The sequence below is a fragment of the Eimeria necatrix genome, genomic scaffold (assembly GCF_000499385.1).
Source record: "Eimeria necatrix Houghton genomic scaffold, Enh_scaff699, whole genome shotgun sequence".
Taxonomy (NCBI): Eukaryota; Apicomplexa; class Conoidasida; order Eucoccidiorida; family Eimeriidae; genus Eimeria; species Eimeria necatrix.
The window spans coordinates 1,919-19,930 of NW_013654528.1; the positions used below are offsets into that span (position 1 = coordinate 1,919).

Consider the following 18,012-nt stretch of genomic DNA (forward strand, 5'->3'; position numbering starts at 1 on the left):
TTTAAATATCCCTTTTTGTCTTTTTTTTCTTTTTTTCTCCTTTTTCTCTTTAATTGTTTCTTTTCTTTTAATTGTTTTAAATTATCTTTAATTATCTTTAATTGTTTTAAATTGCTTTAAATTGTTTTAAATTATCTTTAATTGTTTTTAATTGTTTAAAATTATCTTTAATAGTCTTTAATTGTTTTGAATTATCTTTAATTATCTCTAATTGCTTTAATTTGTCTTAAGTTGTTTTAAATTATCTTTAATTGTTTTAAATTATCTTCAATTATCTTTAATTGTTTTAAATTGTTTAAAATTATCTTTAACTATCTTTAATTGTTTTAAATTATTTTAAATTGTTTTGAATTATCTTAAAATATATCTTTTTAATATCCCTTCATTATCTTTGATTATTTCATCTCATTTTTTCTCTTTTTTGTTTCTTTTTGTTTCTTTTTGTTCCTTTTTTTCTCCTTTTTCTCCTCAATTATTTCTTTTTCTTCCAATTATCTTAAACATTATTCAAATCTCTTTAATTGCTTCGAATTACCTTTAAAATAAAACATCTTTTTTATTTTTTTTCATTTTCTTTTTGCGTTTAAACAGCTCTTTTTTGTCTCATTTTGTTTCTTTTTTCCCCCTTTTTCTCTTCAATTGTTTCTTTTTTCCACTAATTGTTTCCAATTATCTCCAATTATCTTTAATTGCTTTAATTCATCTTCAAATTCTTTTTTATTTTCTTTTTATTTTCTTTTATTTTCTTTTTATTTTCTTTTTATTTTCTTTTTGCGTTTAAACTTTTTTCTGCAGTTTGGCCGCTCTGGAGGCCCCCCAGAACTCCGCCGAAAAAAATTCCCTCGCGAGTCTTCTCCGACACCTGCAGGTCTTTTATTTTATTTTATTTTATTTTATTTTATTTCTTTTTTATTTCTTTTTTATTTCTTTTTTATTTTTATTTTATTTTTATTTCTTTTTTATTTCTTTTTTGTTTCTTTTTTGTTTCTTTTTTGTTTCTTTTTTGTTTCCTTTTTGTTTATTTTGTTTTGTTTCATTTAGTCTCTTTTGGTTTTCGTTTTTTTCCATTTTTTGGCTTTTTTGTTTTTTTGTTTTTGTTTTCTTTTTGTCTTTTTTTCTTTCTTCTTTTATCTCCTCTTTTGTTTCTTTTATTTCTTCCTTTTGCCTCTTTATTTCTTTTTTATTTCTTTACTTTTTTATTTTTAATTTTCTTTTATTTCTTTGATTTCTTTGATTTCTTTTTATTTCTTTTATTTCTTTTATTTATTTCTTTTTTTCTTTTATTTCTTTTTATTTTTTTTTATTTCTTTTATTTCTTTTTGTCCTTTGTGTTCCTCTCCATTCGCCTCCGCCGAGTTCTTCCAACTATTTCTTTTATTCCTCTTAACCCCAATTTATTATAATTAATTAATTAATTAATTAAATTAATTAATTAATTAATTAATTAAATTAATTAATTATTTATTTATTTAAATAAATTAATTGTCCAACTATTTATATATTTATTTATTTATTTATTTATTTATTTATTTATTTAAATTTCATTTTTTATTTTCCTTCTCAGGCCCAGCCCGAAGCCGCGCAGCTCTTCAGCAGTTTTTCGCCGGAGGCTTTGCAGCTGGCGAAGAGCCTCTTGGCCCACAAACCCTAAACCCTAAACCCTAAACCCTAAACCCTAAACCCTAAACCCTAGTTCTGCTGTGGCAGTCTGTGGCGCCTTTTGAGGCAAAGGGGCAAAAGCGAAGCAGCAGACGCTCTGGGGGCAGCTTAAGGGCGCATGCAGCAGCAGCTGCCGCAGCAGCAGCAGCCGCAGCAGCAGCAGCCGCAGCAGCAGCTGCTGCAGCAGCTGCTGCTGCAGCTGCTACTGTTTGCTCTCGGCAGCATTAGCTGCTGCTGCAGCTGCTGCTGCTGCTGCAACTAATGCTGTCCCGTTTAGTACTGTGTACGTGTGAGACACAGTGCACAGCTAAGCTAGGGTTTAGGGTTTAGGGTTTAGGGTTTAGGGTTTAGGGTTTAGGGTTTGCAGCAATTGGTGAACAGAAAGAGACAATGGAGTTTGTTGGCGCGGAGGCGCAGCTTTTGCAGAAGATCAAAAAGGAGACAAAACAACAGAGACAAAAAGCATCAAAAATAGAAGCAAATGGACACAAACTGCAGCAGCAGCAGCAGCAGCAAATGCTGCTGTGGGCAGGCTGAAGCAGCAGCAGCGGCGGCAGCTGCTGCTGCAGCAGCAGCTGCAGCAGCAGCTAATGCTGCTGAGAGCAAACTGAAGCAGCAGCAGCAGCAGCGCCAGCTGCAGCAATCTGTCTCCACGTTATCTGTGCCCCTCCCGCAGTTCCCGCTGCTGCAGCCGTGGCAGCAGCAGCAGCAGCAGCAACAGCAGCAGCAGCAACAGCAGCAATGGACAGAACAATTTGCTGAAGCTGCTTGCTGCAGTTGCTGCAGATCTGTGGCCCTCAGGTGCCCGTAGAAGGGGCGTTGCAGGCCCACCTGCGGCCGGCCGGCAGACCTGCTGCTGCTGCTGCTGCTGCTGCAGCAGCAGCAGCACGAGCTGCTGCATGCGGCCCCCAGGCAGAACAGCCCTGGGGGGCAAAAGAAAGCCCCAAGGGCGCCAGCGGCAGCTTGGGGTACCCTCCTGCTGCAGCAGGGGAGGTGGAGAAGAAGGGAGCGTGCTGCTGCTGCTGCTGCTGCTGCTGCAGCAGCAGCCACAGCCGCTGCTGCTGCTGCTGCTGCTGCAGCTGCTGCTGGTGCAGCAGCTGCTGCTGCATCGGCGACGTCACGGGAGAAAAGCTCGCATGTTTGTTCACAGGCGACATGCCGTTGAAGAGTCCCCCAAAGTTGACCGCAGGCTGCAGTTGCTGCTGCTGCTGCTGCTGCTGCTGCTGCTGCTGCTGCTGCTGCTGCAGCCCGTCGCTAGTGTCGCTGCCTTCGCCTCTTCCCGCGTCGCGCGCGCCCTGCGAGCCCTCCCCCGCGCTTCCCCGCGCCCCACGCTGCTGCTGCTGCTGCTGCTGCTGCTGCTGCTGCTGCTGCTGCTGCTGCTGCTGCTGCTGCTGCTGCTGACAGGGGCCTTTCGGGGCGCGCCGGCCTCACCACGGCCTCGTTGAAGAAGCAATTAACAACAAATTTGCTGCCGCGGATCGGAGCAACTCCTGCATGCAAAGTCCGCAAGTCCATGAGGCCCTGGGGGCCCCTGTTGGCCCAGAGGGCCCCACAGCCCCGGGAGGGTCCGATTTTCAAACCCAGTCGCGTGAAGTGCGTCTCCCCCCCTTCTTCCACGTCTGCAGCGCAGCAGCAGCAGCAGCAGCAGCAGCAGCAGCTGCAGCAGCAGCAAAGGCGGCCCGGCGGCCGCAGCAGCAGCGCAGCAACGGCAGCAGCCCCAGCAGCCGCGCAGCGACCGCCGCAACCGCAGCAGCAGCAGCAACCGCAGCAGCAGCAGCAGCAGCAGCAGCAGCAGCAGCACCGTTGAGGTAAAGAAGCACAGTCTTGGGGCGGAAGGAGCCGTCGTGGTGTTCTTTGAAGAACTGCTGCTGCTGATATTTCACTAAGACCAAAGCCTCCAAGTGCTGCAGCGGCAGCTGCGCAAAGGCGCAGGCCAGCAGCTCGACAGCAGCAACTCCTGCAGTCTGCGCCTCCTGCAGCAGCACGGACTCGGAGGTTCTGGTGAGGCTTTCTGCTGTTTTGTAAGCACTCTGAGCAGCAAAAAGACACAAATAGTCCTTTAAATCTCCTTTTGTTTTATTTGTTTTTATTTTCTCTTTTTAAATTCGAAAACGCCAAAAAAATCCATGCTAAACGTGCCAAACGAGAACGCACTGGCCGACCTGCAGCAGCAGCAGCAGCAGCAGCAGCAGCAGCAGCAGCGGTAACGCGGCGCCGCTAGGGACGACGCGAGAGGGGCAACAGCAGCAACACGCAGCAGCAGAAACAGCAGCAGCAGCAGCAATAGCAGCAGGAAGACCGGCACGAGCAGCACAAGACCAGCAGCAGCAGCAGCAGCAGCAGCAGCAGCAATAGCAGCAGGAAGACCGGCACGAGCAGCACAAGACCAGCAGCAGCAGCAGCAGCAGCAGCAGCAGCAGCAGCAGCAGCAGCAGGTTGGACCTGGGGAGCGGAAGTGGTGCCGATGCTGGTTTTGCTGCGGGTCCATTTGCCTTCGGCCAGCTGCAGCAAATGGTCGCATTGAGCAGCAGTAATTAATTCGGGAGCAATCATAACATCTGGCTCTCGAAAGACCCGCAGCACGTGCACTTCGCGGCAGTTTGCTGCTGCTGCTGCTGCTGCTGCTGCTGCTGCAGCAGGCGCTGCTGCTGCTGCTGCTGCTGCTGCGGCGGGGGGTCTGCAGTAAATGCGCAGCGTGCGCACGTGCTCGCCCTCCGGCACGGCTTCGCCTATCGGCAGCATCTCGTTTTCGGTCACTGCTGCTGCTGCTGCTGCTGCTGCTGCTGCTGCTGCTGCTGCTGCAGCGGGGGAGAGCTCCCCCGCCGCCTCCGCCGCTTGCCCTGCTGCTGCTGCGTCCGCAGCAGCGTCAGCAGCCGGCGCTGCTGCTGCGCCTCCAGCAGCAGCAGCAGCAGCAGCCGGCGCTGCTGCTGCTCCGGGGCCTTCTCCCTGTTCATCTTCGGGGGCAGCAAAGAAGCCCCCCAGCAGCGAAGCAGCAAACGCCATTTGGGGCTTTGCTGCAGCACGAAAAGACCTGGGGAAGAGGCAGCAGCTGCTGCTGCTGCTGCTGGCGTGCTGCTGCTTTCAAATCCGTTCAAAACCTGCTCTGCTACCTTGCGCAGCGGCAGCCAGCAGCAGCTGGCCACTGCTGGACAATCTTCTCGAAAATAAACCCTTTACTAAACCTGCAAAGTGAATTTCGTGGAAGTTCGCGAGTTCTCGCTGCGAATTTCGCCGGCTTCCCCGCGGATCGCAGCGGCTGGCCGCGGCGCTGCTGCTGCTGCTGCTGCTGCTGCTGCGGCTGCGCTGCAGACGACCGGGCGATCCGCCCCCTATTTCCGCGGGATCTCGCTGCTTTAAAGACAATTTTAGAACAGTTTTGCGAGACGAAGCTGAAAAGCTCGAAAAAAATAAGCCAGGGGCGCAGCGAGCGATGCTGTGGAATAATTCAAGTGCGGCGCTCCGGCGGTCCGAAGTCGCGAACGCGGGGCTGGCGCTACTCGGAGCTGTACGTACACCGCAACTTTCCGCGGAAATGGGAATAAAATGCGACTTAATGCCGTCACAACAAACCTTTAAAGAAAATGCATTCAAAAACTTGAAAAGTTGAACGAAGTGCTGCGGCCAGTGCTCTCGGCCGCCGGGGCTGCACCACCCACCGCCGCCGCTGCAGCGCCTGCTGCCTGGGCGCCCCTGAAACCCCTTTTTCTCTATTTTTCCTTCTTATAATTCAAATATATATATTTTAAACAATTTCGTCCTTTTCAAAGAACTGCTGGGGGCCCCGGGGCCCCCACAAACATGCGCAGCCGCACACAGACCGGTGGTTCTTGCACACAGCGCCCGCGGCGGCGAGCGCGCCTCTGGCCGCAGCAGCAGCAAATAAAGACAATTAAAACCCTTCTATATATATAATATATATTATATTATATATAATATAATATTTTTGTAAATCCTGATAAACATTGCTGCAGAATAAGCAATAACGAAGCAGCAGCAGCAGCAGCAGCAGCAGCAGCAGCAGAGCAGCAGCAGCAGTGGGCGCTGCGGCGGCTGTGGCTCCTTGCGAAGCTGCTGCTGAGGGCTCGGCCAACTTTATTTGCTGCTGCCCTTTGCTGCTGCGCTGCATGCAGCAGCAGCAGCAGCAGCAGCAGCAACTTGAATTGTTTATTTGCAGCAGAAAAGGCCCCGATGGCCTCCAGTTTAGTTTGCTGCTGCAGCTAAATGAATTTCAACTTCGGAATTCCATTTAAAGAGATAAACAGTCCGAGAGGGAAAGCAGCAGCAGCAAGCAGCAGCAGCAAGCAGCAGCAGCAGCAAGTAGCAGCAGCAGCCAGCAGCAGCAGCAAGTAGCAGCACCTGGCAGCAGCAAGCAGCAGCAGGAGATAGCAACAGCAACTAATTAACAGCAGCACAGTTTCTTCACAAATAAAACGGAGCTGATAAACATTGCTGCAGAATAAGCAATAACGAAGCAGCAGCAGCAGCAGCAGCAGCAGCAGCAGCAGAGCAGCAGCAGCAGTGGGCGCTGCGGCGGCTGTGGCTCCTTGCGAAGCTGCTGCTGAGGGCTCGGCCAACTTTATTTGCTGCTGCCCTTTGCTGCTGCGCTGCATGCAGCAGCAGCAGCAGCAGCAGCAGCAACTTGAATTGTTTATTTGCAGCAGAAAAGGCCCCGATGGCCTCCAGTTTAGTTTGCTGCTGCAGCTAAATGAATTTCAACTTCGGAATTCCATTTAAAGAGATAAACAGTCCGAGAGGGAAAGCAGCAGCAGCAAGCAGCAGCAGCAAGCAGCAGCAGCAGCAAGTAGCAGCAGCAGCCAGCAGCAGCAGCAAGTAGCAGCACCTGGCAGCAGCAAGCAGCAGCAGGAGATAGCAGCAGCAACTAGTTAACAGCAGCACAGTCTCTCCACAAATAAAACGGAATTTTTATTTTAATTATAATTAAATGAAGCAACTATTTGCTGCTGCAGCACGCACTTGTCTGCTGCTGCTGGGCCTTTGTAAATAATTTAAAATTAATTAAAATTAATTTTAATTAATTTTAATTAATTAAAAATTAATTTTAATTAATTTTAATTAAAATTAAAATGCTGCTGCAGTCCTGCTGCTTCAAGAGAGGGGCGCATTGCGGTAGGCAGCAGCCGCAGTTTCGCTGCTGCTGCTGCTGCTGCTGCACTTGCTCCCAGTGCTGCTGCTGCTGCTGCTGCTGCACTTGCTCCCAGTGCTGCTGCTGCTGCTGCTCTTACTGCTAGTGCTGCAGCAGCAGCAGCGGCAGCTGCTGCTGCTGATGTTGCTGCTGCTGCTGCTGCTACTAGTGCTGTTGCTACTGCTGTTTCTGCTGCCGCTACTGCTAGTGCTGCCGCAGCTGCTGCTGCCGCTGCTGCCACTGCTGCTGCTGCTGCTTCTGTGGGGTGCTGCTGCTGCAGCACCCCACAAAGCAGCAGTCTGCAGCAACTTCTCTGTGGGGCGAACTGATCTCTTTTGCTGCTTTGCTTTTTCATTTTAAAATAAATTGAAAACAAAAACAAATTATTAAATTCATTTTGATTATTTTAAAGTTCTATTTGAATTGCTGCAGCTGAGGCTCGCCCACACTGCAGCGCAGCAGCAGCAGCAGCAGCAGCAGCAACAGCAGCAGCAGCAGCAGCAGCTGCTGCTGCAGCTCTACAAACCAGCACATGCACTTTTCCCCTTATTCCAGCCAAATAAAATAAATTAAAATAAATTAAATTAAATTAAATTAGAAAAATAAAAGAATCAAAATAAAATAAATAAAATAAATAAAATAAAATAAATAAAATAAATAAAATAAAATAAAATAAAATAAATAAAATAAAATAAATAAAATAAAATAAAATAAATAAAATGAATAAAATAAAATAAAATGAGAGAAAGCCCTCTGTGGGCGCTGGCCAATCTTTCAATTTGCTGCTTTTTATTTGAAAATATATTTTTATAAATAAATAAATTCTTTTTTTAAATTAAATAAATTATTTTGATAATTAAATAAACCCTTTTAACATTTAAATAAACTTTAAATTAAAAGTTGGATGTTTAAAAATAAATAAACAAAGATATGGCAGCAGAAGTCCGAAAAAGCTGCTGCTGCTGCAGCTGCTGCTGCTGCAGCAGCTGCTGCAGCTGCCGCATCAGCAGCAGCAGCTGCAGCTGCTGCAGCTGCAGCAGCAGCCGCAGCAGCAGCAGCTGCTGCAGAGGAAATGTTTTGAAGAATAGACTATTCTCTTTTTGCAATTTTAATTAAAATACTTTTCCGTTTTTATTTTTTATTTCTTTAATTGCCTTTTTTGCTGCTGCTGCTGCTTTTTGACCAGCAGCAGCAGCAGCAAGGATTGGCAGCAAAGTAACTGCAGCAGGGTGCTGCTGCTCTGCATGCAATTGTTCTTCTAATCATAGAAAGTAAAAATAAATAAAAATAAATAAAATAAATAAAATAAATAAAATAAAATAAAATAAATAAAAATAAATAAAGATAAATCACAGAAACCTGCCCATACACCCAAGCCCCGCTGCTGCTGGTGCTGCTGCTGCAGCAGCAGCAGCAGCAGCAAGCAGCTGCTGCAGCGCCTGCTGCTGCTGGTTTAGCGCAAATTTTTGCGCTTTAATGCCAAACAAAGTTGTTTAACTTTTTAAATTATAATAAATAGACAAAATAATAAATAAAAATGAATTATATTGCCAAAAAGCCAGTACCCAATGCAAAGGGGGCCCCAGGGGGCCCCCAGGGGCCCCCTGTGGGGCCCCCCAAGACCCGGGGGGCCCCCCGAGGCCCCGCGTCTTTGCTGCTGCAGCCAATTGGCGCATGCAGCAGCAAAGGAATATCTGGAGTTGCAGTTAAATGGAAATTAAGGCAAAGAGAAACTTTAATTGAATTAATTCTTCGAGCCTTTGCAAACTCCTGCTGCTGCTGCTGCTGCTGCTGCTGCTGCTGCTGCTGTGTTCGTGCTTAGGGGGCCCCCGCGGGCGCTCGCTGGGCGAGGGAGGCGCAGCAGCAGCAGCAGCAGCAGCAGAGGCAGTTGAAGTCGCAGCAGCAAGCTGGGGAGCAGCAGCAGCAGCAGCAGCTGCTGCACCAGGGGCAGCTGGAGCGGCAGCAGCAAGCAGCAGCAGGAAGGAGCACGGGAGCCCTCAGCAGCAGCAGCAGCAGCACCAGCACCAGCAGTAGAGGCAGTTTCAGTGCAGCAGCAGTAGCTGCAGCAGCAACAGCAGCAGCAGCAGCAGCAGAACCAGCAGCAGCAGCAGCATCAGCAGCAGCAGCAGCATCAGCAGCAGCAGCAGCAGCAGCAGCAGCAGGCAATGAGGGCTTTTGAGGCCCTCCGGGGCCCTTTTGCTGCTGGGCCATTTGCTGTGCAAAATGTGCGGGGTGTCTGTACACCTCAGGGGCGCGGGGGGCTGGCTGGTGCGCCAGTTTGGGGTGTATCTCCAGCTCGTTTTTCGGGATTTTTGGGGCCAAAAGTTTTAAATTTTGGATCAAATAATTCAAAAAAAGAAATTAATTCATTAAATTGTTTTTGGCAGCAAAAAGGAGCGAAAAATTCGCCGCAAAAGCGGCTTTTCGCGGGGCCGTGGGGTGTACGTACACCCGAGCTGCCTATACACCCCAGCGGCACCACGCGCTACTTCTCTTCAAAGGCTTTTAAGTCCAACTCCTCTTTGCAGCATTTCGGGTTTGTCTCTGTGCCCCACCAAATGGCCTACGTCGTGGAGAGGTGAGGGTTTAGGGTTTAGGGTTTAGGGTTTAGGGTTTAGGGTTTAGGGTTTGGGGTTTGTGGGGGGTTTGGCGGGCATTTGTGGCTTTTGAATCTTCGGTCAAAGTTCAAACAACTAAAATGATTAAATCTTTTTTTCTGGTTTTGCAAATGGTAATAACAATTGTTTTGCACATCCGCTCTTTCCTTCAAGATTAGGGTTTAGGGTTTAGGGTTTAGGGTTTAGGGTTTAGGGTTTAGGCAATTCGCAGGGTTTTGGCAGAAAGCAACCTCCAAACCCCCAGAAATGCCCCTAGGGGCCCCCAAGGGGGCCCCCTAGGGGCCCCCCACCGGGCCCCCTAGGGCCCACAGGAGGCCCTCTAGGGCCCCCGAAGGGGGCCCTGTAGGGGCCCCCCAGGGGGCTTTCTAGGGGCCCCCAAGGGGCCCTGTAGGGGCCCCCAAGAGGGCTTTCTAGGGGCCCCCCAAGGGGGCCTTCTAGGGGCCCCTTGGGGGCCCTGTAGGGGCCCTGTAGGGGCCCCGAAGGGGGCTTTCTAGGGGCCCCTTGGGGGCCCCCGGGCCGTGGAGGCAGTGACCAGTGGTCAGTGAGTGGTCCATTGGTCCACTGGGCGCTGCAGGTTTGGAAAGTTCTCGAGAGTGTTGGCCCCAGGCCTTCACTTTTTGGTTCCCGTGGTGGACCGGGTGGCTTACGTGCATTCTTTGAAGGAGGAGGCGCTGGCGATATCGAATCAGTCGGCAATAACGCGGGATAATGTGAGCAATAGCAGTTTTTGAGTTGCAAAACCTTTTTAAAATGCAAAAGTGCTTCAAAAAACTCTTTTTATTTCTCTTTTTCTCCCAGTTTCGCGCGAGTTCCGCTCCGCGGCCGGCGGCGGCGGCGCCGCTCGCGCGCGGCCGGGGGGCGGCCGCCCGCCGCGCAAACGCGCCGCAAACGCGGAAAAGGCTTTTTAAATTCAAAAGCGAAAATTAATTTGAAAAAAAAGAAAAAAAAGAAACGAATTTTGGATTTATTTCGGCGATTTTGGCGGCGGAAGATTTGCGCGGCCGCGGGGCGCTGGGGTGTACGCGCAGGTCACTCTGCAGATCGACGGCGTGCTGTACGTACAGGTCAAGGACCCCTACCGGGTGGGTTTTGGCGCCGTTTTCGCCGCGATTTTCGCCATTTTAATTCTTTTTTTGCATTTAATTCGAAGAAAAGAACAAATAAAAACAAATGGGAAGTGTTGGGGTCCGTTTTCGGCGGCGCAGGCCTCGTACGGAGTGGAAAACCCGATGTTCGCGGTCACCCAGCTGGCGCAGACCACCATGCGTTCCGAGTTGGGAAAACTCAGCCTCGACGAGACTTTTCTGGAGCGAAATTCGCTGAATAAAAACATTGTCGAGGTATTAATGCATTTGCAATTCAATTAAGTCCTTTAGGGCCTTTTTCCGCCTCTTTTTGCCGCCAAAAAACTCCTTTTTCGACCCCCTTTTCCCCTCTTCAGGCCATCAACGCCGCAGCCGGGCCCTGGGGCCTCAGCTGCCTCCGCTACGAAATCAAAGACATCATTCCCCCCCTTAGTGTCAAAATGGCCATGGAGAAACAAGTAATTAATTAATTAATTAATTAATTAATTAATTAATTAATTAATTAATTAATTAATTAATTAATTAATTAATTATTTATTTATTTATTTATTATTTATTTATTATTTATTTGCTATTTATTTGCTATTTATTGGTTATTTATTTGCTATTTTTTGGTTATTTATTTGCTATTTATTTGTTTTTTTACATCATTCCCCCCCTTCGTGTCAAAATGGCCATGGAGAAACAAGTAATTATTATTTATTTATTTATTTTAATTAATTAATTAATTAATTATTATTTATTTGTTATCTATTTACGATTTATTTGCTATTTATTGGTTATCTATTTGCTATTTTTTGGTTATTTATTTGTTATTTATTTGTTTTTTTACATCATTTCGCCCCTTTGTGTAAAAGTGGCCATGGAGAAACAAGTAATTATTAATTAATTAATTAATTGATTAATCAATTCATTTATTTATTTATTATTTATTATTCATTTGTTATTTATTTGCTATTTATTTGCTATTTATTTGTTACTTATTTATTTGTTATTTACATCATTCCCACCCTTAGCGTTAAAATGGCTATGGAGAAACAAGTAATTATTATTTATTTATTTTAATTAATTAATTAATTAATTAATTTATTTATTTATTTATTATTTATTTGTTGTTTATTTGTTATTTATTTGCTGTTTATTTGCTATTTGTTGGTTATTTATTTATTTACATCATTCCGCCACTTAGCGTTAAAATGGCTATGGAGAAACAAGTAATTATTTATTTATTTATTTATTTATTTATTTATTTATTTATTTATTACTTGTTATTTATTTATTTGCTATTTATTTTCTATTTATTGGTTACTTATTGGTTACTTATTGGTTATTTATTTGTTATTTACATCATTCTGCCACTTAGTGTCAAAGTGGCCATGGAGAAACAAGTAATAATTATTTATTTATTTATTTATTTATTTATTTATTTATCTACTTGCTTATTATTTATTATTTATTAATTTATTATTTATTTGCTATTTATTTGCTATTTATTTGTTATTTATTTGTTATTCGTTTGTTATTTGTTTATGTATGTATTGTTTATTTATCTAGTTTGCTTGTTTATTTATTTGTTTGTTTGTTTGTTTGTTTGTTTAGTTAGTATTTTGTTTATTTAATTTATTTGTTTGTATTGTTTATTGTTATTTGCATTTTTTAATTTTAATTTTTACTTTTTAATCCCTTTTGAGGCCCTTCAACTCTTTTTTCCCTTTTTTTGTTTTCTTTTCTTTTTCTTTTTTTCCCTTTTTTCTCCTTTTTCTTTTTCCTGTTTCCTTTTGAGAGAGACTCGCTCTTGCTGCTGCTGCTGCTGCTGCTGCTGCTGTTTGTGTCTCATTTGCTGCTGCTGCTGCTGCTGTTTATGCCCCATCTGCTTCTGTTGCTGCGCCTGCTGATTATGCCCCATATGCTGCTGCTGCTGACTATGCCTCACCTGCTGCTGCTGCTGCTGCTGCTGCTGCTGCTGCTGCTGCTGCTGGTAGGCGGAGGCGGAGCGTCTGAAGCGTGCGGAAGTGCTGCGGAGCGAAGGAGACAAAAAGTGTTTAATAAACAGAGCTGAGGGAGAAAAAGAAGCAGCAACTTTGAGTGCAGCAGCAGCAGCAGCAGCAGTTCGCCTGCGAGCAGCAGCAGCAGCAGACAGCGTCCGCCTAATTGCTGCCAGCGCCAGCATCCCGGGTCAGCCAAACACTCCTCTTGTCTTTTTATTTCTTTTATTTCTTTTTATTTCCTTTTATTTCTTTTATTTATCTTTTATTTTATTTATTTGTTTTATTTCCTTTTTGATTCTCTTTTTTAATTTTATTGAATTTCCCATTTTGCATTTAAATCTGAAGAAGTGCAGCAGAAGGAAGTGCCAAAAAGAGGCCTTAGACTTCAATTTATTCAAAAAGTATTTAATTAAAAGGTTAAATTAAATTAAATAAATTAAATTAAATTAAATTAATTAAATTAAATTAAATTAAATAAATAAATTGAAATGCGAAAACTGGAAAAGAGCGAAGACGCAGGGTGTCTGGGGTGTCTGTACACCTCAGCGCATGCGCGGAGTGTCGGGTTTAGTTCGCGGGATGAAAAAGTGAAACAAAAAGGGATTTAAATGATTTAAAATGAAATAAAAGGAATAATAAAAGAAAAAAGAAAGATAAATTCGAATTTGTGGTTCAATTTGCTTTTTAATTTGCTTTTAATTCGCTTCTGCTGCGCTGCAGGAGGCCCCGAGGCCCTGCGCGTGCAGCTCGCAGAAAACTATATTGCTGCTTTTGGCAAACTTGCTGCCAGCAGCAGCAGCAGCATTATTGTTCCTGCTGATGCTGCTGATGCTGCAGCAATGGTGGCCAAGGCTTTGGGGGTTTTCGGCGCCACCAGCAGCAACTGTCAGTCTCCTGCTGCTGCTGCTGCTGCTGCGTTGCTGCTGCTGCTGCGTTGCTGCTGCTGCTGCGGCGTTGCTGCTGCTGCGGCTGCTGCGTTGTTGCTGCTGCTGCTGCTGCGTTGCTGCTGCTGCTGCTGCGAAAGCGCGCGCCTCCGCTGCTGCTGCTGCTGCTCATTTGCTGCTGAAGCGCTGCTGCTGCTGCTGAAGTGCTGCTGAATCGCTGCTGCTGCTGCTGCTGGGTTGCTGCTTCTGCCGCCGAGTTGCACCTTTGCTGAGTCGCTGGCCATGCTGATTTGCTGCTGCTGAATTGCTGCTGCTGCTGCTGCTGCTGCTGCTGCTGCTGCTGCTTAAATATTTAATTTATCAATTGTCTTCTTTTGGTTCTTTTTGCTGCAGTGGCCCCGCAGCTGTCTGGCAGCAGCGAGAAGAAGCCCCCGCGCGCCGAGGTGTAGCTACAGTGGATTTAATTATTTGTTTCAATTAAAGTTTTAAAAATAAAATGAACTTATTTAATTCAAAAAATAAACTTTCCCCGAAAAAACTGGAGCTCGGCTGCTGCAGCAGCAGCTGCAGCAGCAGCTTCAACTGCTGCAGCAGCAGCTGCAGCTGCTGCTGCAGCTGCTGCAGCTGCTGCTGCAGCAGCTGCAGCTGCTGCAGCAGCAGCAGCAACTGCTGCAGCAGCTGCAGCTGCTGCAGCAGCAGCAGCAACTGCTGCAGTTGCTGCTGCAGCCGCAGCAGCTGCAGCAGCAGCTGCTGCTGCTGCCGCAGCAGCACATGCTCTCAGATGCGAACCTGATCCCTGCGGCTGCATGCGCTGCAGCGGCAGTAACGCATGCAGCCATTTGGGGCTCTGAAGAGGGCCCCAAAGTGCATGCATGCATGCATGCATGCATGCATGCATGCATGCATGCATGCAAGGACCTAAACGCATGCATTCCCGCATGCATGCATGCATGCATGCATGCATGCATGCATGCATGTGTGCATGCATGCATGCATATGCATGTGTGCGGACAGCGCCACCGAGGCGCACAAAAGTAGCACTCGCAGCAGCAGCGGCAGCGCTGCTGCTGCAGCAGCTGCTGCTGCAGCAGCTGCTGCAGCAGCAGCTGCTGCTGCTGCTGCATGCAGTGTTTCCCTGGGTTGCGGGCTGCGCGGTGAGTTTATGGCCGCCTAAGTTCTCTATTGTTGTTTTCTACAATTGTTTACAATAATAATAATAATAATAATAATAATAATAATAATAATAATAATAATGATAATAATAATAGTGAGGCACTTCACTGTGCTTCTTATGCCTCGTAAACGCTGCACGGCTCGCTGCTGCTGCTGCTGCTGCTGCTGCTGCTGCTGCTGCTGCTGCTGCCGCTGCTGCTGCTTTGCTACTGCTGCTTCTGTCGCTGCGCTGCTTCTGCCGCTGCTGCTGCTGCTTCGCCGCCGCCGCCGCCGCCGCCGCCGCCGCCGCCGCCGCTGCTGCTGCTGCTGCTGCTGCTGCTGCTGCTGCTGCTGCTGCTGCTAGACTGGGAGCTGCTGCAGGAAGCAGGGAATTGCGGAGTCTGCTTCGCATGCGCAGCTGGCGCCGTCTTGCTGCTTCAGCTGGCGAATAAGCCAAGAGACTCCTTCTTCAATTCCTTCTCCAGTTTTGGCGCTGCATGCAAAGACTCCGCTGCAGACAAAAACAAAAAGTTTATTTAATTTAATTAAAGACAAAAAAGAAAGTTATTTCATTTAATTCAAGAAAATAAAAACAAGAAAGTTTGCTTCATTCCATTCAACAAAAACCACTCCACGCACGCGCCGGGCCCCGCAGAACCCCGCGCCCGCAGGCCAGCTTTAGGGTTTAGGGTTTAGGGTTTAGGGTTTAGGGTTTAGGGTTTACCACTCCTTGTCGACGAGTTGGTGGAGGTGGAGTTGCTGCTGAATGTCCGCCACAGACAGCGCGCCGGGCCGGTCTTGTTTGGTGGCGAAGACCAGCAGAATGCTGGCGTTGGGGAGGTCCCGCAGCAGCCGGTCCAGCGAGCGGTTTGCTGCGCAACAAACCCTAAACCCTAAACCCTAAACCCTAAACCCTAAACCCTAAGCCCTAAACCCTAGGCGCTGGGCTGCGGGCTTTTTCGTGAAAGCGCGGCGCGCGGGCGAGCTGCGCCGTGTGCGTAGGGCGGGGTGGCTGGACCTGCGGGCTGCGAGCCGAAACCCTAAACCCTAAACCCTAAACCCTAAAAAAGGGTTTAGCTCACCCACGCGGAGCCGGCCCGGGTCTGCGCTGTCGACCACGAAAATGATGCAGCGAATGTCCAGCTGGTGGGGCCTCACCTGCAGCAAATTGCGAATCGGAAGAAGAGCTTTTGGGGTTTTTTGCGGATTTATTTCGAAATTAATTTCAAAAACATTTAATTAATTAATTAATTGGGGATTTTATTCAAAAGCTTTTTCGAAAATTAAAAAAACTTTGAATAAAACTCACCATGTCTTCGAAGTGCTGGCGCGTATCCCACATGACAAGGGCGGTGTCAGGGTAGTCGATCCTGTCGACTTCTAGTCCTGAAAAGAACAAAAGCGGAAAAAAACGAAAAATAATTCAATTTTAATGCAATGAAACGGATAATTAATTACTTTAAATGCAATAAAACGAACAATTAATTAATTTAAATGCAACTTTCCCGGAAGATCGCGGCGAAACGGCCGCGGGAGGTGCCCATACACCCGAAAAGTTGAATTTGAATTTTTGCAAGTTGCGCTGCGGTGTCTGTACACCGCGCGTGCAGCTTTCGTTTTTTTCCGTTTTTCGGCATTTCGAGGGCAAATAAAACCAAATAAAAGGAAATAAAAGGAAATAAAAGGAAATAAAAGGAAATAAATGCAAATAAAGGGAAAAAAACGGGAAAAAAGGGAAAAAAACGGGGAAAATGGGGAATTTTGCGCACGAACCCTCGGTGGGGGCGAGTTTGAAGAAACTCTTGTACTTCATCCACTTTATGATGGAAGTCTTGCCCGCCTGGGCCGGCCCCGCCACGCGAATCTGGTGGACTCTTTTGGAGCAGCAAAGCCGCAAAGTGCTGGAGAAGCAGCTGTTGAAGGCCCCCATTGTGGCGGGCGCTGGGGTGTACGTACACCTGAACGCCGCGCAGCTGCAGCAGCAGCAGCAGCAGCAGCAGCAGCGCCCCCCAAACCACTTCTTCCGCAGCAGGGGGCCCCCCTGCTGCTTGCGAAACTACTTGCACGGACTTGCGATGGGGGCCCCTAGAGCTGCCATGGGGAGTGCCCGGGCCAGGCCTAGCAGCAGCAGCAGCAGCAGCAGCAGCAGCAGCAGCAGCAGCAAGAACTCGAATGGAACGGAGACAAACGGGGGGCAGCAGCCGGCGCCTAAGTCCTCCGCATGGTTGCGCGAGTGTAGCGACAGGGCCTGGGCGAAGGCGCATTGAGCTGTGCGCAGCTTTCCGCGGCAAGCAGCAGCAGCAGCAGCAGCAGCAGCAGCAGCAGCAGCAGCAGCAGCAGCAGCGGCTGCAGCGGCGGCGGGCGCGCCGTCTAGAGGGCGCAGCTGTACGTACAGCTCGGGCTGCGCCGCGCAAAGCCCATGTGCTTCTCTTTGGAGGATTTCAGCATTCAGAAAAGAAGCGAAAAAGCCTCCGCTGCAGCAGCAGCAGCAGCAGCAGCAGCAGCAGCTCGTGCTGCGCTGCAGTGACGCAGAGGGCCCCGCGGAGAGCAAGAGCGCCGAAAGCCGCGGGAAAAAAAACGGAAAATGCGGCGAAGTCCCCCGCTAGCGGCGCTGGCCACCGCCCGCGGCAGCAACTCCTGCCAGCCGGCCAATGGAGCCTCCAAAAGCTCGAAAAGAAGAAATGGAAAAGTTTTGGAATTAAATTCTTCGCGAGCTTTTCAAAAATGGGTTTGTTGCTGCTGCTGCGCTGCGGCGAGGCGGCAGCAGAATTCCAGTTTGAGCTGCTGGCGCCGCGCGCGGCCGCAGCCCGCCGCTGCTGCTGCTGCATGCACAGCAGCGCAAAAAGCTTTGAAATTCAAATTCAAAAGTTCAAAAGTAATTAAAGTTTCCGCAGCAACTCCGGCGGGCGCTTGCGCCGCTGCACTGGCGGCCGCGCAGGTGTACGTACACCTGCGGCTGGGCGAAAGCGGCGATCACTGCGCTGCGCGCAGCTCCGCAGGCGGGAAAGCAGCATCATTTAATTGCAAAATCAATTAATTTCGCGTTCAGCAACATTTTTTTAACTTTTATTTCCCGAAATTCCTCAAATTCGCGTTCAAACGGGCTCTCCCGCCCCCTGTTCAACTTGAAAATGGCCGAGCACACATTCAAGTTTTGAATTCGGCGGCCGCCGCTGCCGCCGCAGATCATGTGGCCTTTCCAACTTGGCATTTTCCATTCTTTTTGTTTTTTTATTTCTATTTTCAACTCCAAGGCCCGCTTTCGCCGCCAGATCCCGGCTTTCCGCCTCGCTTTCGCGGCTGTCTTCGCCGCTGCCGCAGCTCTTCTGGCCCTCCCACTTCCCCTTTCTGCGTTTTCTCTTTCCCCCCCTCCCCCCCCCTTCCCCTCGCCCTCAGCTTCTTCCCTGGCGGCCGCTTCCTTGGGCCCCCCTCCCCCTCCCCCGAGCAGCAGCAGCAGCAGCAGCAGCAGCAGCGGGGATGCCG

General features: G+C 47.9%; 4 protein-coding genes across 4 annotated transcripts; 2 read left to right on the forward strand and 2 right to left on the reverse strand.

The window, feature by feature from the left end:
- Window positions 1-2,124: 2,124 nt before the first annotated feature.
- Window positions 2,125-4,662, reverse strand: ENH_00071220 (2OG-Fe(II) oxygenase family protein, putative; the record flags this gene model as incomplete). The annotated part of the gene is given in 4 exon segments (XM_013582589.1): window positions 2,125-2,913; window positions 2,917-3,278; window positions 3,461-3,689; window positions 4,102-4,662. Coding segments are annotated over 4 exon segments (1,941 nt in total).
- A 3,070-nt stretch (window positions 4,663-7,732) lies between these two features.
- Window positions 7,733-8,981, forward strand: ENH_00071230 (hypothetical protein; the record flags this gene model as incomplete). Its single annotated transcript, XM_013582590.1, has 2 exons — window positions 7,733-7,744; window positions 8,625-8,981. The coding sequence occupies 2 exons, from the start codon at window positions 7,733-7,735 to the stop codon at window positions 8,979-8,981; spliced, it is 369 nt and encodes a 122-aa protein (XP_013438044.1).
- A 379-nt stretch (window positions 8,982-9,360) lies between these two features.
- On the forward strand, window positions 9,361-13,826 carry ENH_00071240 (SPFH domain / Band 7 family domain-containing protein, putative; the record flags this gene model as incomplete). Its single annotated transcript, XM_013582591.1, has 8 exons — window positions 9,361-9,380; window positions 9,995-10,130; window positions 10,449-10,502; window positions 10,626-10,760; window positions 10,862-10,963; window positions 12,488-12,680; window positions 13,214-13,378; window positions 13,771-13,826. The coding sequence occupies 8 exons, from the start codon at window positions 9,361-9,363 to the stop codon at window positions 13,824-13,826; spliced, it is 861 nt and encodes a 286-aa protein (XP_013438045.1).
- Window positions 13,827-14,889: 1,063 nt separating this feature from the next.
- ENH_00071250 (ADP-ribosylation factor-like protein 1, putative) lies at window positions 14,890-16,459 on the reverse strand (the record flags this gene model as incomplete). Its single annotated transcript, XM_013582592.1, has 5 exons — window positions 14,890-15,040; window positions 15,254-15,401; window positions 15,611-15,682; window positions 15,835-15,915; window positions 16,303-16,459. The coding sequence occupies 5 exons, from the start codon at window positions 16,457-16,459 to the stop codon at window positions 14,890-14,892; spliced, it is 609 nt and encodes a 202-aa protein (XP_013438046.1).
- Between the last annotated feature and the right edge of the window lie 1,553 nt (window positions 16,460-18,012).